The 18,546-nt window shown below is 40.0% G+C and overlaps 1 protein-coding gene across 5 annotated transcripts in view; it reads right to left on the reverse strand.

Annotated features, from left to right (window-relative positions):
- The window catches only part of LOC149449342 (aldo-keto reductase family 1 member C15-like), a 56,742-nt gene extending 38,425 nt beyond the window's left edge, over positions 1-18,317 (reverse strand). Inside the window, exons 1-3 of one of the 5 annotated variants that reach the window (XM_089693369.1) lie at positions 18,089-18,228; positions 14,163-14,527; positions 8,951-9,118 (exon numbers count right to left, since the gene is read on the reverse strand). In XM_089693369.1, the coding sequence (XP_089549495.1) occupies positions 8,951-9,118; positions 14,163-14,171 (177 nt within the window). In that variant the 5' untranslated portion in view covers positions 14,172-14,527; positions 18,089-18,228. Of the gene's footprint in view, positions 1-8,950; positions 9,119-14,162; positions 14,528-18,088 lie in introns of all 5 variants that reach the window. The other 4 variants (XR_016315419.1, XR_016315420.1, XM_089693368.1 and 1 more) reach the window with 4 other exon arrangements.
- Positions 18,318-18,546: the final 229 nt, after the last annotated feature.

Consider the following 18,546-nt stretch of genomic DNA (forward strand, 5'->3'; position numbering starts at 1 on the left):
TAATGTATAAAAACGAGGTATAGAATACTCAACTTTTAAAATCAGGCCTATACAACCATTAGAAATAAAATACATTGGAACAGGTGTACCAAGATGGCAGCTGCCATCTGACCGGAAATTATTTCACCACCCTTCCCTCCCAAAGAAAACCTGGACGTATTACACTATGAGATGTCCTTTGATGTTTTTTTGAACATGGATTTCTGAGGAGGAATTTGAGGAGCCAGTAAAGTACACTTACAGAGGAGAGCTGGTTGGTGTTAAAGCCCATTCGACCTATCTTCCCTATAGATCAAAATGGGAGGTAAGTGTGCACGCTAGCTGGGGGAGGATTTTTAGGGGGATCACGTGTGGAAGATTAATTTGAAGATTTGTCTGCATTACAGATTTTGATTTTTACTACATTTATGGACATTTGTTCACAGACTGTCAATGGTTTGAGGGCTCAGCTAGTTATTATTCAATATTTTATTTTTATTTTGTGAATTTTGAGAATATATATATATATATATATACAGTCATGGCCGAAATTGTTGGCACCCTTGATATTTTTCCTGAAAATCATGTATTTCTCACGAAACGTATTGCATTAACACATGTTTTGCTATACACATGTTTATTCCCTTTGTGTGTATTGGGACAAAACAAAAAAAGGGAGGAAAGAAAGCAAATTCGACATAATGTCACACAAACCTCCAAAAATGGGCTGGACAAAAGTATTGGCACCCTTTCACAACTGCGGATAAATAAGAATGTTACAAGCATGTGATGCTCCTGTAAACTCACCTGGGGCAAGTAACAGGTGTGGGCAATATAGAAATCACACCTGAAAGCAGATAAAAAGGAGAGACGTTCACTTAACCTTTGCATTGTGTGTCTGTCTGTGCCACACTAAGCATGGACAACAGAAAGAGGAGACGAGAACTGTCTGAGGACCTGAGAACCAAAATTGTGGCAAAATATCAACAATCTCAAGGTTACAAGTCCATCTCCAGAGAACTAGATTTGCCTTTGTCTACAGTGCGCAACATTATCAAGAAGTTTGCAACCCATGGCACTGTAGCTAATCTCCCTGGTCGTGGACGGATGAGGAAAATTGATGAAAGATTGCAACGCAGAATAGTCCGGATGGTGGATAAGCAGCCCCAAACATGTTCCAAAGACATTCAAGCTGTCCTGCAGGCTCAGGGAGCATCAGTGTCAGCGCGAACTATCCGTCGACATTTAAATGAAATGAAACGCTATGGCAGGAGACCCAGGAGGACCCCACTGCTGACACAGAGACATAAAAAAGCAAGACTACAGTTTGCCAAAATGTACTTGAGTAAGCCAAAAGCCTTCTGGGAAAACGTCTTGTGGACAGATGAGACCAAGATAGAGCTTTTCGGTAAAGCACATCATTCTACTGTTTACCGAAAACGGAATGAGGCCTACAAAGAACAAAACACAGTACCTACGGTAAAATATGGTGGAGGTTCAATGATGTTTTGGGGTTGTTTTGCTGCCTCTGGCACTGGGTGCCTTGACTGTGTGCAAGGCATCATGAAATCTGAGGATTACCAAAGGATTTTGGGTCGCACTGTAGGGCCCAGTGTCAGAAAGCTGGGTTTGCGTCCAAGATCCTGGGTCTTCCAGCAGGACAATGACCCCAAACATACGTCAAAAAGCACTCAGAAATGGATGGCAAAGAAGCGCTGGAGAGTTCTGAAGTGGCCAGCAATGAGCCCAGATCTAAATCCCATTGAACACCTGTGGAGAGATCTTAAAATTGCTGTTGGGAAAAGGTGTCCTTCCAATAAGAGAGACCTGGAGCTGTTTGCAAAGGAAGAGTGGTCCAAAATTCCGGGTGAGAGGTGTCAGAAGCTTATTGATGGTTATAGGAAGCGACTGATTTCAGTTATGTTTTCCAAAGGGTGTGCAACCAAATATTAAGTTAAGGGTGCCAATACTTTTGTCCAGCCCATTTTTGGGGTTTTGTGTGACATTATGTCATATTTGCTTTTCTGCCTCTGTTTTATATTTGTTCCAATACATACAAAGGGAATAAACATGTGTATAGCAAAACATGTGTTAATGCAATACCTTTTTTGTGTGAAATACTTGATTTTCAGGAAAAATATCAAGGGTGCCAACAATTTCGGCCATGACTGTATATATATATATATATAATATTTATTTATTTTTTAATTTATGCCTTGATACATATTACTCAGATTATCTATTTGCACATATGTTGAAGTTTCACTTATTGATTTGTTCATATTTATATTGCCTGGCCTAGCCTAGTATTGCCTAGCAGGGCGTCTAGTCTTTTTGGTTATTTTCAATCACTTGTGTTTTGTTTATTTTCATGGTATGCACTTATATTACCTTAGTTAGAGACTCTGTCAGGTGTTTGCTGAGTTTACTGAATAGCGCAGCACTGTTTATCTATTCATTTATTTAAATATTCATTTATATTTTAGTATTGTGGGAACAAAATTTGGTGTTTGCAACCACTCTTAGTTTTTCTCATATTCTGTTTGGCAGCGCAAGAGGATTTCTTCTTTATTTATTGGTCACAATTAATAGAGATGTGCCGGATGAAAAGATTTGTTTTGTTTTGGATTCAATCATTAAGTCAACAATTTAATTTTGTCATATTCATTATGTTAGTATGATTCATTTTCGGAATTAGTTTTGTATATTTGTTCCGATTTGATTAGTATTTTTCAGATTGTTATGTTGTTACGTTATTTCGGTGACTTGCTTTTTACTTTGATGCAACTTGCTTGCGACTTTGAGGAGGCTTGCTTTTGACTTTGGCTCTTCGGGTCTGGTATGAGTTTTAAGGGAGACCCCACGTCAAAAATGTGTGAGGTCCCCTAAATACTCATACGAAGCCCTTAAGTCTGGTATGGATTTTAAAGGATAAATGGCTTTCTATTTTCAGACATGGCCATATCACTGGCGTCCCTAGGTGGGTGCAGGGGGGGCCCGCCGCACCGGGTGACACCAATCTCACGGGGTGACACCAAACGTTTTACAGCAAGCCGACGATCCCCGCAAGATGGATCGGATCTTCAATAACACTTGGGGTCACCCCTCCAGAGGTGGGTGGTCCCTGTCGTGCACACACAGCCTGGCTCTTCCCCTCACTGTGTCCCCGTTGCACCCCCGGACCGGTGTTGCAAGATCAGTTAACGCTGTACAGGTTGCAAACAGATGATCCCCGCAAAATGGATCAGATCTGCAGATTGGGGAGCATAATGGATCGTAGAACCAGGCTGTGTGTGCACGACAGGGACCACCCACCTCTGGAGGGGTGACACCACATGTTACCGTACCGGGTGACACCAACCCTAGGGATGCCCCTGGGCCATACCTCAACCCCTGGTGTGTTCCATAGTAAAGTTCATGACTTCCTGGTATGTAGATTTAGGACATAAAATCCAGTAAGACATAGGAAGGAGTTCCCCAGCTGAGCTCATTAGCACATGCATCAACTATTTTTGCAGAGCATCCCCGGCATCCCCCCAGGAATGCATTTACCTGGCTCATCAATATAAGCTGCCAGGGCTGCTATGTTTGCATGGCATTCCAGGTGTCCCTCCAGACGGGCCCGGGCCACATGCTGTTTGTTTTGTTTTTTGGTTTTTTTTTAATGCTGGCTCTTCTTTTGTTTACAATCTGCTGTCAGTGGGGAATCCTGCTGACAGCAGATGAGTCATAGTTGTTAAGGATGCAGTTGCCGCCCTCTCCTGTGCAATCAGCTATTCAAGAATTAATTTGGCTCATTCATTATTGATGAATTTCATCAAATTAATTTCATGGTTTTGTTACGCTTTATTTTGGATTTGTTGAAATTCAATACTATTGTCATTTGGAGATTTGGATATACCAGAATCTTTGAATAATGAAAATTTAATCTGAATTTTGATTCATAATGAAACAAATTGCACATATCTAATCTACAATTTAAAGTGTTTTTTTTTTTTTAAAGGGTCAATCCACCTAAATATTTTTGCTATAGGTGGAGCCTGCCAAGCTGAGTCAACCGCTGACATTTTACAATTCTAGTCTAGGACACTCCAACAGTGAGATCTCCCTTCCTTAATTCCTGGCTCCATTCTCATCCACCTGGAAGTTTTGGATGTTCCCACCCACCTTTGTGTCTCCCAGCTCATCCTGCTACATTTCTTGTAATATAAAATAAAACTGAACAGGGATGCTGGGAACCCCTCATCATGGGAACAGCTGTTGTGAAATCCTCAGAACTCAGTACAGTGATGGTGGGAGCTCCTTATGAATGGGCAGAGCAGGTGTGCAGATTCAGGATTTCAGCACAGGGATCGCAGAAACCCCTTATAATGGGCAGAGCAGGTATACAGACCAAGAATTCTGCATATTGATATCACCAATAAAGTCTACAATAGACAGAAGAAACTGTTAGCTGGTTTACTCTCCAACATCCACCACAACCATGAAACATAGGTTTTGAATGGATCAGCTCTTCAAAGAAAAATTCTAAACCAAAAGCTACAGAAACAATTGAGTACTGTCCATGATACTTTTTTATTTATACTTTTCTTTGTATTGGAGTAGATTTTCTTTTTGGGTTTTCAAGGCTGTGTTTATGCTGGTGTTGATAGTTTTGTCCTTGTAACCTTTCTTATGGAAGGCGTCTGCTAGTGTCCTGAGATGTTTATCTAGTCTTCCGGGTCTGAACATATTCAGTGGTATCTGATGGCCTGACTGTGTTTGATGGCCCATTTAGTGTGTTGGGGGTGAAAGCTGGAACTGTGGAGGTAGTTGCATCTGTCAGTGGATTTCCTGTATATTGAGGTGTGAAGCTTGTCATCCCTGATGTATACTGTGGTGTCTAGGAAGTTGACCTGTGTGTTTGAGTATTCCATTTTTAGTTTGATTGATGTGTGAAAAGTGTTGATCAATGAGTAAAATTGTGTTAGATTTTCTTCAGTTTCTGTCCATGTGGATGAAAATATCATCAATATAGAGATAGTATCTGTATGGTTTTTGTTGCATGCTGTTCAGGAATTTATCCTCCAGGACAGCCATAAATAAATTGGCATATTGGGGTGCCGTTTTGCTTCCCATAGCAGTACCCATACATTGAAGATAGATGTCATTATTGAAAGCGAAGTAGTTGTGTATAAGTATGAATTCAATGAGCTGTGCAACATCCTCAGCGGTGTATTTATGGTTTGGTAAGTGTTAGATTTTTAGACACATATAATACTTCTTCTAGTGTCTTGAGGCGATTATGAATGAAAGAGCCATTGAATTAAAAAAATGAAGTGTGATTTTATTCTATCACACAATGGTGTCAAATAAACAATGTAAAGCGTATTATGAACAGTTCCATGTAGATACAACTACTGTAAAAATGACAAGCGAAGGTTTAAAACAAAGTCACCATTATCTGTCATGGCTGTCCTATCCTTGCCATGCTGTCCTTCTCAATGACTTTGTAAAGCAGGAGAAGCCGGATGTGACTAAATTGTAGCTGGAAGTGATCTCAGTATGCACCTGTTGCAGCTTCTCAGACGTGTGTATGCAGGAATCATGTTGCTTGTGTGTATCAGAGAGAGTATGTGAGCGTGAGTGTGTGTCCCTTGTCCGTTCCGATGGTCTTTTATGAGGCAAATGTACGTCATAGTTAGTGATCATAATACCTTCTATGGAAAGTATTACTGCTTAGCAAAGCTATTTCATAAAAGGGAAAGATGCTATACATATGATGTTTGATGGACAGGAACATATGTATGCTGATGTACCAATGATGTAACCCTTAGCTATATATTTAAAAGATAGTATAGCTTAAGAACATATCAATGTATAATCACTAAACTATATATGTATCAGTGTTAGAGACGTATACTAAATATACACAGAAAATACGTAATGTAATAGTAAGTCACTTCTAATAACCTTGACATAACTATCAAATACTTTTAACCCTAAATATCTCTAAATATAGTCTACTCAACTTTCAACTGGTATATACTATTTCAGCTTAACTTGTATATCTTTTGGTCTCAGCTATAATTGAAGAATAGTAAATACTACCATTTGTCAAAGACCACTTACACATATTAATATTAATTATGACTAATCATAAAAACCAAATATTTTGCAAGCTTGCTATCAATATAAATGCCGAATCATAATTTAGATTTAACAGTAAGGATGATAAGAATCTTTGACATGCAGCTAATCCATCCTTGTGAGGGATATTACTATACATGGATTCAACATCAATAGTGACTAGAAGTTTATTTGGTGGTAATTGCTGTGTGTTGATCTTGTTCAGCAAATCAGTTGTATCTTGCAGGAAACTAGCAGTATTCTTGACTAACGGTTTTAACATTTTTTTCTACAAGGCCAGAAATTTGTTTGGTAAGTGTGTTCAAACCTGTTATGAGGGGTCTGCCTGGATTTCCTGGCTTGTGGATCTTGGGCAGCATTTAGAAGTCCCCAATGTCTGGAGTATCCGGAATCACATTGAATTGTTCTGAATGTAGGTGGGCTGGTAGTGTTTTAATGAGACCTTTTAATTGCTTGGTAAAGTCCTGGGTTGGATCGTAATCCAGCTGCCTCTGGCCCTCTTGTATGTATTTGCTTGTATCCATCACAACTGCTCCCCCCTTTATCCGTTGATTTGATGGTGATGGCCTGATTGTTGCATAAATCGTGTATAGCCCTTTCCTCCAGTGGTGAAAGTTTATACAAAAGTTTCTTTTGCTGGGTGGATATCAGGGATGTAACTTGCAGTCTAAAGCTATCAGTATAGATGTCCAGTTTGGTGTTGTGTCCTTGTAGAGGTGCAAAGCAGCTGTTCTTTTTCTTTTTGTTGCATTCCATTGTCCTAGGATTTCTTTCATTACTGTGGAAATATTCTTTGAGCCTTAGTCTCCTAAAGAATTCCTCCATATCTGACAATGTGACGGAAGAGTGGGTGGAACAGAACAAACACGGAGAGCAGGAATCCACATAAGGCTTTTATTGAAAGGCAAGGAAAGCAGAGTTATGGTAGGCAAAGGGGTAAATCTGTAACACAGGGCTGAACACACTACAGGGATGGCAGGACTCAGGCAGACAAAGGGTTAAGTCCAGCACACAGGGCAAAAGGTTCTGACCAGAAGTCCAGAGTCAAAAGCAAAAATCCATCCAGGCACAGTGAGTCGCAGGCCACAGACTGGTACAGCAAAGTCCAGGGGCACAGGGTAGCAATTCAGGGACTTCACCTACTCATCACGGGTCCTCAGAGGGCTGTGTTTTCCTGACCGCAGCTTCAAGACCATACAGGCAACAGTTGCAGGAAGAACAGAGAGGAGAGCAGAGTCCCAGTGTCCAGGAAGCCACAGACAATATGAAACTACAAGTCCCAGCAGTCCCAGAAAGCGAAGCACAATCCATACAAGATTATCTTTCTCAGCAGTTCTGCTTATCTTCTGACTTTCTGCTAGGAAGACTTGCAGCCCTCAGCTCCTGTGTGTTCATCACAGAAGTAAACGCAGAAAAAGGTCTGACCGTTTCTGCCAGCATAGGGAAAAATATATTGTTCCTTTCGACCAAACCTCAAACACCTGGTGCTAACACATCTGGCTTTTTCCAGCTGCAGGACACCTTACTGTCTGTGCCTCCTGCTGAGATCAACCTCATTTACCATCCCCTGCGGTGCAGAGGAACTCCTAGATTTAAGTAAGCAGACAAGCTGACTGCTTGACACACTGTTGAGTTCAACAAAACACAAAAATAAAATAATATTTCTGCTCTCCATCACAGACAATAATTGCAAACAATCCAATTTGGTAGTTGTGCAGAATGTGAGGCCTCTGGAGAGAACGGTTATTTCTGGTTCAGAAAGTTTATGATTTGACAAATTGATGATTCCAAGTTCCTCTGTTATGTTCACATTTTCAGTCAGGTCAGCACTTACACAAGGGATACCTTGGGATTCTGGACTGGATGCCAGGTCACTGATAGTAGGAGGTATAGATGCTGGGTTGCTTTTATGTTTGGGTTGTATCCAAAAGGTCTGCTCTTGGTGTAGTTTCTGAAGGTTTTTTTGCTTCCCATTCATGGCAAGTTTTTGCAATTGTATTTGTAGAGTTCCGATTCATTGTTAATGTGGTTATTGCTGGTAGGTTCCAATGATGTTAGGGTTTCAAACAACGACTGCTTTCGTTTCCTGATTGTTACCTTGTTACCCTTTTTCCATGAGGTTGTTCCTTAATCTCTCGCTGGTAGGTCTGTAAAGTCCTTCTGCGTAAGAATAGTTGAGTGTATTTGCATAAGGATTTTTAATCTGGAGGCCTTGTGGTATGAGATTCATCTTTTTTCATCTTGAGAGAAAGAAGATATCACTGTTGATCTGTATTTCCTTTGTGATTAGGGTGGCTAACTGCTTCTTCATGCGACTATATGTAGTATCTTCCATCTTGCTAATATGGCTACAATCAGCTCAAACCAAAAGCTAAATACACAGTTGAAATACATACTGTATATGTTAACTGTTATAACAGAAATCCTGGAAATTCTGCTCAGCCAGACTTGTGATACACATATGCTTTCCACACTATAACAGCCAACGAGTAGCACCATTATTTAGAGCTTGTAGTAGTTCACCTTCCTTTCACTGAAGTCCAGTCAGTTCACAGGACTATGAATAAGCATCTGCACAATAGTGTGGGCCTTCCAGAATTATCCATTTAGACCCACCTAAGCATACCAATCCCTGAAACATGAAAAGGTAAACGTCTTGTGCAATATACCAATTATTGTTTTAAAGTATGGGCACCCTCACTCCTAGCTTGATTTCTGGTGTGACGGGAACTATACAAGAAGTTATAAACATATTTTATTAACTTCTATAAATACAAATTTGTGAGTTTCAGTTTGTGAAAAATTTCTGCATGTTTTTGAATACCCCATAATGGACAGTTACCTTCCCAGTGTAGAAGATGCATTCTCTTTTCAGTTTTCCCTCTGCAATCTTGTCTCTGATGGCTCGACCCACCTCTGCCTCATTACCATATATAAAAGCACAGTCTATGTGACGATAGCCAACTTCAAGGGCAACTCTTACACCTTCTTCTGCCAAGCTTTTAGGAACCTAAGGGATAATAAACATTTTTGTCATATCGTATTTTGTGGTGTTGTCCCAAGTGTTAGTGAACCACTGCTCTGATGTCTTAGGTGCCAATAAACCATTGCTGCAGTATCGTAACAGGCATGGGACTCCAGTGCTAATGTGCCTTTAGCCTGGGGACCCAACCATAACATTTTGTAAATGTAAATCTAAATGTTGATGTAAAGCTGCAGACCTTGGGTAAAGCATATAAAAACTGCTAGAATGAACATTTGGAAGGAAAGCATGCCTCTATGTTTCCTGCCAAGCTACTTTTCAACTGTATAATCCAACATCAAAGAAAAAGAGGAGATAGTTTCATGTTGTCTGGACTTTAAAGAGTCTTCTGCCTCCCCTTTCCCCTACAATTCTCTTGAATTTAGCCACACATGTCTAGAGTTGCCTAGAAGAGAGAAACAAATTTTATTTTATGTTGGCTTTCAAGCTTGTTGCCCCCTCTAACCTTACCACCATAAGCAATAACCCACAAGTGCCTTACAAAATACAGTTCTGGCATCAATGTAGCATTATTGCCTTAAGAGTAATCAGCAGGATCAGTTTTGAAACTCCGTGCAATTTTGCTGATCTTCAAGCTTTTTTGGCCCAGATTTGGATTTCCACTCACTTCAATGGAGTTTCCAGTTCATAAATTCTGAATTTGGAAGGTTTGCACATTTTTAAAAAATTAAGGCAAACCAGAACTGATAGAACACAGTCGTGAGTTCAGTGGTGAGCAATTTCCAGATATACATTTAAAAATTACCTAAGATTCACAAATGAGAAAAAAAATGTTTAACCCCTTCCCAACTTTTCTGACATTCTCCAACAAAATGCCCCACATAGAGGACATGTTAATAAATATTCTCCCTTATTAGAGCCAGCAGGCAACACTTCAGGTGGCTTCCTGGGTCCTCACTGATGATTGGGAACTAGAGTAGTGGTCACTATGTCACCTCTGACACAGCATAATAATAAAAAAAAATAAAAAATTTTAGGCCTGAAGATTAGTTAAATCCAACAAACATATTTTCTGAAAGCAGAGACCCTGGAGAATATAATTTCACACTCTGGTGTCCGTTTATGAACCAGCGGTATTAGATCGCTGCTCAGTTCTCTGGCATTCTCGGAGAACACAGTTCTCCTGTGAATGCAGTTTATGAAGCAGTTCTCTGAACGAAGGGAGAACGATCTCCAAACGCTGGAGAACGGACTACAAACTCTGGAAAACGGCTGATTTTACTATAATCTTGCGAGATTACAGTAAAAGATCAGTTTACTAAGCAGAGGTAAATTATCGGTCCCTCTGATTCTCCAGCTTTGGACTGGAGAATCTGGAGGGAGAACACAGATCTCCAGAGAAGGGCTGAACATATTCTCCTGGGTGTTATAAACTGTGAATGACCAGAGAATAGCTGTGATCCTCTGAATCTCAGCTATTCTGTGTGTCATAAACGGACACCAATATTAGTTCAATTGTTTATTAAGAGCAAATTTTCATTAACCACTTTCCCTCCAGAGGATTTGCCCCCCTTCCTGACCAGGCCATTGTTTTGCGTTACCGCGCTGCATTACTTTAACTGACAATTGTGCGGTCATTCAATGCTGCACCCAAATTAAATTTATGTCCTTTTTTCCCACAAATTGAGCTTTCTTTCGGTAGTATTTAATTGCCTGTGCACTTTTTATTTTTGTGCTATAAAAAAAAAGACCGACAATTTTGAGAGAAAAACAATATTTTTGACATTTGCTATTAAACATGTCCAGTAAAAAAATTTTAAAAATCAAATTTCGTCATAAATTTATGCCAAAATGTATTCTTCTACATGTCTTTGCTAAACAAAGATCCCAATATGTGTAAATTAATTGGTTTACGTGAAAGTAATAGCGTTTACAAATGGCTGCATATACTGTATACTGGGATTTTTTTTAAATTTATTTTTACTAGTAATGACAGCGATCATGTGGGGCAATCAAAGGTTTAACTGTGTGCTGTTTTGCTGTTGTATGCTTCACTGTAAGCACACTGCTATGCATGGCTCTGCTATGCAAAGCCATGCATAGCAGTGTGCAGGAGCTGACGGGAGAGATCTGTATTGTTTACTTACAGTTCTCTCCCTCCTTCGGTAATGCTCCTTGATCACCGGGTGTCAGTGAGTAATCACCTGCTGGGACCCAGTGACTGACAGCGAATAGCGCCCCCTACCCGGAAATGCAAAATCGTGTATATATACCTTAGATTGTACGCCCCTTGAGGGTTCGGGACTGATGTGAATGTACAATATATATGTAAAGCACTGCGTAAATTGACGGCGCTATATAAGTACCTGAAATAAATAAATAAATATATGTGATTTTGCGCACCCCTGCCACCCTGTAACAGCATATCTGCTATAGGACGGCGGGAAAACGGTTAAAAAATACACTTAATTTTCATGCACACAAATACAACATAGAACTTTTTTTTTAACATATAAAATATTAGGTTGTGCCGAATTAATGGATACCAAACATGTCAAGCCTTGAAATTGTGTATTCATGTGAAACTACGACAAACTTCAGTACCCAAATTTGCTTAAAAGCCCTTAGTTAGAATAATGGCCCTAAAATTATTGTTTTCACTCTGCTCAAGAGAGGGTTTGGCCCAGGTGGTTACAAACTGGTTGTAGCCTAACAGCAACGCATTCTAAATTTATTGGAGATACAACTGCCTAGGACAGGGCTACTATGTATTACAATTATTTAGGCAGGAAAAATATTCATATTGAGAGTTAATCTTTGGTCATAAAAAGGAAAACAGAAGTTAAAATGAAAAAATTGCTAACCGGTAGAATTTTGTTAATAGAGATTGTTCTTTCCAAAAAATTTTACCTGCTAACAAATTTTCTATGTTTCTACACTGTCTGTAGCAAATGCCAAAAATAAAATTGGGTCGCAGAACAATGCAACTCCAACACTCATTCAAGGATGATTCTTTGTTAAAGTCACATGACAAAACACATTAGAAATTTGTCAGCCTGGAAATGGAAGTGTCCATTCCACCATCTTGGATTCAGGTTTTAGATATTTTACATTGCTTTAGGTCCCTTCCTCACAAATGTTCTGATTGGGTCTGCCTGTTCATTTTTCAGGCGGACCTGGTCGAAACCTCCATTCTCCTCTATGGAGTGGCAGGTGTAAAAAGACATTTGTCCATTCATACCCACCAACATCCAATCTGATCCACTAAAAACAGATGGATGGGGTTTCAGTCCCCTTTTGTCCAGTGGTTCGGACTAGATCGCAGTAGGGTGTAAACAGACAGGCGGTCCATTTACATCTGACCACCCATAGAGGAGACTGGGCTGTGTCCATGTTCGCCATGCATAAGCGGAGCAGCAGACAGATCCCCTGCCAAGCAAATGGATCACAGCCAGAGTCCTGGCAAAAGGGGTCTCATACATGTGAGCAACTTTTTAAAATAAATTTGTTTATGAATCTGCTGCACTATGGTCTTTGATATATCTTTTACATATGAGGATGCTGTAAACCATACCATGGAGATTCTGGCAAATTGGAAGCAATGGAAGTTTGGTTTTTATATGAGCTCTCTGGCCCTGGCAAGTGAGAGCAAATATTTTTGGTAACAGTATATTGACTTGTGGGATGTGGCACATGGTGAAGAAACACATGGGGGTTTCTAAAGCTGGAGAGTCCAAAATCAGACTCCCTTCTGCATAGAAACCAATCAGCTTTCAGGTTTCATTGCCAAAGCTTCATTGAACAAGCTGAGGTTAGAAGCTGATTGGTTTCTATGCAGAAGGGAGTCTGATTTTGGACTCTCCAACTTTAGTAAATAAACCCCATGGTGTTTGTTGGATTGTTGCTCTTGAAGATCACAAATAAACGTGAGCGCAATTATTTATTTATATAGTTTGGGTTTAGTATACTACACTATAAAGTTTTTTTTGAGGGGAGAAGAAAACATGATCACCTGGATTATGATAAATAGCTTTATTGGACTCTCACATGCATTTAGAATCAAAACATTTATTGAAAATTTAAAAGAACTTTTTAAAGGAAGTGTAGTACTAACCCCTTGAGGGCTGCTGTGCAATTTTCGGGTTCCCACCCGGGAATCATGATCCCACTTTGGAAGCCCAGCCCCTGCTGACATCGCCTAACACCTTTGGCCAGAACGTTCTGGCTGCAAACCATAAAATATGTTCACACACAGTTTAGAGTGAGCTGATATTTTGGTTATACTGAGGTCAATATGCAAGCACAGTAGAACAAGAAGAAAGTATGTGCATGGAATAACAGCTAATATGTAAATCAATTCTAGAGGTACTGAAGTTCAGAATTTAAACAGCAACCCCAACCCTGAGATGTTTCTTCCCAAGTGAGCAGAAGGGGAAACAAGTAAATTGGCAGGCTAACTCACATTGGGTTCTCAGGTACTGGTGGCTGGGTTTAATTCTGAGAAAAGAAAGAGCTCTTTAGTTAGGTAGGTCAATGTCCCTTTAAACTGTATTTTCTAATCTGGGTGCTTGAGGGGGCCCTAGTTGGTGCACATGAGGATGTAAATCTTTCTTGATGGAAAGGTTGGAGTTCCTTAAGAGAGGGTGAGCACAAATAAAAGGAAACTACTCCTTTAAATGATGTTGAATTTAGATGGTGTCTCCTTAGTACACACAGAGTGAAATCTACAATTAGGCTGAAATAAAGGAAAGGGGCAGAAACACACTTCTGTAGAGGTTAATTCCTTTTAAAAGGGCAAAAAACTACAGTGATAAAGAAATTCTTTAGGGAATGACACAGACTGAAACTGAAGCATTAACACAACTTGACCTGCAGAGTGCAGATATTGCAGCAGGCTGTGGTGATGTGTTGAGAGTGTAAAGATTAGTAGGCCGCAAGGCAGGATAGGACGGACAATATAGGCCTTAGCACATATAACTTGTGAAACAAAAGATGTTAAACTGAGAAAAAAGTAACTGAACTTAGCAATGTAATTTGTAATTTAGAGGATATGGGTATGGCGCTCTCTCACCCGATCCATGGCCTCGGTCAGGTAGTGGACAGTCCCTCTGTAGATGGGGGCTCCCCATGTTCTCTTGATTCCTTTGTCCCAGATCACTCCAGATGACAGCACTCCAGTACGTCTGCTCACAGGATTGTATGTCCGGCTTGTCAGCAGTCAGCATTTCCTCCTCACTTCCTGCTGCCTTGCGCAGCCAAGACCTCCGGCATCCTGTACAGCTTTCCCCTCACACCTGCTCTCCAGCTCTCACCGTCCATTTACTGTCCTCTGGTTTCCAGACTTCTGTATTTATCTGCCTTCACCCATTAGCTAGCTCTTCTGGGAAATGTAGTGTTTTAGCTCATTATTAAACAATTAATCTCTTGGAAAAAAACCTAAAGAGAAAATGTCAAAAATAAATAAAAACAAAGAGACCGTTTTGACAGGTCCTTTATTTGAAAAAAAAAAAAAAGTAAATTCAATCCCAAAAGTAAATCCAACATCAATCATGATAAACACTGCCACTGCTGACCCAAAGGAAAAAAACAAAAAACAAAACACACACAGGTCCCCAATCGTTGTTTGCTTCCTGGCGTCTGACCGCTCCGGTCCTCACCAACGGTAAATAAACAGGGGCAGTGGTGACAGTGAGTGGTCCTGCCCCTTTGTTTATTTAGCATCCCTAGGCACCCAGTACCGACAGTACCTAAACAAAGGGGCAGGGGTCACCTGTCATTGGATTTACTTCAGGACATTGTTTTTTTCAAATAAAGCACTTGTCAAAAACTGTCTCTGCTATTGAACTAAGCCTTAATTGTAAATCATCATCTTTGGCAAATAACAAATCTATGCCGGACGAGGGTGCGTGTCCCCACGCACCATCTGGCCAATTGATTTATCTAAAATATAACCTTTATTGAAATATATAAAATGTATGCGCCGCTGTAATTAATACCTATTGGAGCGGAATGTACTGCGCACAACCATATAACTGGATACCATTGCAATTACTTACCTTATATCCAAATGTTTCATAACACCAGATCAAGTCAAATACCATACTGTTTTAGATGAAGTGACGGCATAAAAAGATACACTGTAGTTTGATCATAAACCTATCAGCTTGAATATATAATCTCTATTAAGGAAATGGAGTTACCTCATGGACAAAAGTAATTAGATAGTATAATCTGTCTTGCTACAGATATGTAATACAGGCACACTCATCCACGGGCTTAAATGTCAGCCTCTCATTGGCAAGCCCCATACATCACCATATCCAGACAAAAATAACTCTGTGTTGAGGAATGCAATTGATGCACTATAAAATGCAGCACATACCTCTCCAAAAAAGGGGGGGGGGAGGAGTGAATACCATGTGCATTCAAAAAGTGCTCTCAAAGAAAGACCCAAAGAAAAAAAGAAACCCTACATATTTCACTCCAGAAAACAGAGCTTTGTCGGGAGTATAAAGAATTAAACTAGGTCACATAGTGCCTGGAAGTTGTGCTTAGCTTCACATGGTGGCAAAATGGACAAAAACTCCCTCTCTTTTTATTTATTTTTTGGTGAATGAGTAGGGGTACATTGCCCCTATATTCATTTACATGGGGGTGGGATCTGGGGGCTCCCTTTTTAAAGGAGACTTGCAGATTTCAATAAGCCCCCCTGCCCGCAGACCTCCACAACCACCGGACACGGTTGTGTGGAAGATGTACTTTGGGGACATGTGGCCTGGTATGGTTCAGGGGGAAGGGGGGCACTCACTCGTCCCTATGCTTTCCTGACCTGTCAGGCTGCATGCTCGGATAAAGGTTTGGTATGAATTTTTTTTCTTTGGTGGTAGGGGGGGTTCACAACTTTTTTTTCTTAGTTGTGGTGTGATGTTCCTCTTAAAATCAAAGGTACCCTCACACTGATTTTTGTGGGGGGTTTCTTTATGTAACATTGTTCGTTTTCATTCTGCTATCAGCAGGAATCCCGGCAGGCTGCCTCACTGCCTAACAACCAGCTATTCTTCACAATTAATTTGAATTTATTCAATATTTTCGATTCAAATACTTCAAATCCATTAGACAAATTCCAAAACCAGTCAAAAATTAATACCTGTAACAAACCTAATTTCATTATTAATGTAACAAAAAAAAAAAAAGTAAATGAAACAATTTTTTTTTCTGCACATGTCTTACTATTGGGTCTACTTATATATTTTTTTCACACAAATTCCACCCAGGATTTACCTGCATTTCGCAACTGAATCAAGTTAGAAAATGTGTGAATTTTGAATGAAAGTTGTATGAATCTTGTGTGAAGACATTTATAAACAGAGCACTCTTCTGCAACAAAACTTCTAACCTACCAGTTTGCAATCTTTTTAAGAATGTACAGTATGTCATCCTGACCCGGCCAATCAAGATGACTGAAGATCCTGAACTCAGGCAGAAGGCCAGGCAAAGATGCCAGTGTTTTTGAAGGAGAGAGGGAAGTAAGTGTACACTTTAAGGGCTTTTTTACACTTGCAGTCAAGGGTGGTAAAAAAGGGAGCTAAGCTGAAGATTTACTGCCCCCTGAAGCTGAAAAGGGAGCTGGAGGGGGTTGTATACATACTGCCACACTAAATTTATACTTCCTGTAATGTTCTGCAGATAGGTACAAATTTGATCATTCAATTCTAGGCTCAAATTTCCTTAAGAAAAAAAGTCAACTGACAAAAAGGAAAAAAAAACAGGCGTTCAAGAGGAGGCAGTATCACCTCTTGAATGCCTGTCAGTTGTACCTGTACTGCTCTCTAAAAAGTGATCCACTGCGGATGTCTTTTCAGAAAGCAATGCCGATGTAAACTAAATCTAACTACTTCCTACTCTATCAAAAAGTAAATTACATGCATCTTAAAGAATATGTCACCCCAATATTTCATATTCCTGATATGTGCCTGCTGTACCATGAATTGTATGAAAAAGTATCCTGTTCTTTTTGTATTGCTTCCTTTGTGTGAAATCCCTGGTGTTCCTGCCAATCACCCTGCTTTCCAATTAAAAGCTGACCAGACTAGACATGAAAACACAGGGTGCTCCGTTCTCTAGCTGTGCTGGGAACTCAGCCTGATATCCTCCAGTGTTCAGACTTCTTTTGACATCCCCTGGGAAGATTAGTGTCATGCTGTTCTTCCTCCCCCAGCTATCTTAGCTCCTTATGCAGCTGAGAACAGAGGATATGTGATCACTTATAAAAAAGAAAACAAAAGTGTGTGTGTATTGTTTACATATACTTTTACAAAGTATCAAGAAATGACAGGACAAGACACCCCCAATCACAATATTTTCCAGACAAAAGTCCCAATCATGTAGTTAGTTGAGAGGTTCTGCATTGTTGATAAACACAATAGGAAAGCCTAAAAGCACAAAAACGTGGAGCTCTTTTGCAGGCATGCTGCAGTGAAGAGCTATTGGCATCCCCACACACACATGCAATAAAAAGCATGGTAACTAAGTACCATGCATTTTGGTGCAGAATTATTTTTAAAAAGTGTCATACACTTCTTCTGTGTGCATTTCATGTGTAGGGCAGCCCATTGAAATGGATAGGCTGCCTTAACTGTGACACACAAAAATGCACGCACTGCGGAGCCTGAATATCTCCTACAAGCAAGTCAGAATGTCATGTTTTTACATACAAAACTCAACATCAGCAAGAAAAGCTACTAGAAAAGAAACCCCTTTACAAAACACTAAATTTAATTTGTTTCTGACACAATTGGAAAATACAAGACAAGTTGCTATAATAAATATCACATATCATTTTATGCTAGTGTTTGAAAACAAGCAAGACAAGTGTTCATAGAGCTGACTGTGAATTCTGAACACTTTTGGTAATTTAATAGTAAGATAAATTTATAAAGAGCTGTACATGAGGCCCAAAGAAAAGACTCCCAGGAGCCCCAGGAACAGCATACCCACCTCTTGGGGCGCATAGGTGCCAAATCCAATGCATGGCATTCTGTGGCCATCATTCAGGACTACGCAAGAATCAGGGGTCAGTTCCATGATTTGGGCTTCTGACAGATCCTTACACCTGTCACCTGCAGAGACTTGGACTTGCTGTGAGGCGACACTGCATTTTTGCTTTTATTTTGTCCATGACGAAGTAGGCTGATCAAAGAACAGCCTCCCTGCTGCTGAACACGAAGAGAACACCTATTTGCATTGAGTTTGTTGTTCAGCCACTAGGACACACCTGAGCTACAACTATAAAAAGTTCACTAGGCAGCAGCTGAAGTACCGAGATTCAAAGTAATTGACTCATCATTAAAGAAGATGTAAACCCACTCAATAAAACTTCATATAAACTTCAACATTGAAATTCCATTTCAAAAGTAATTTCATATCTGCAGCTTTCAACAAAACCATAGCTGGTG

The sequence above is a fragment of the Staurois parvus genome, unplaced genomic scaffold (genome assembly GCF_062004578.1).
Source record: "Staurois parvus isolate SC_StPar_1 unplaced genomic scaffold, SC_StPar_1.0 ptg000629l, whole genome shotgun sequence".
Lineage (NCBI taxonomy): Eukaryota > Metazoa > Chordata > Amphibia > Anura > Ranidae > Staurois > Staurois parvus.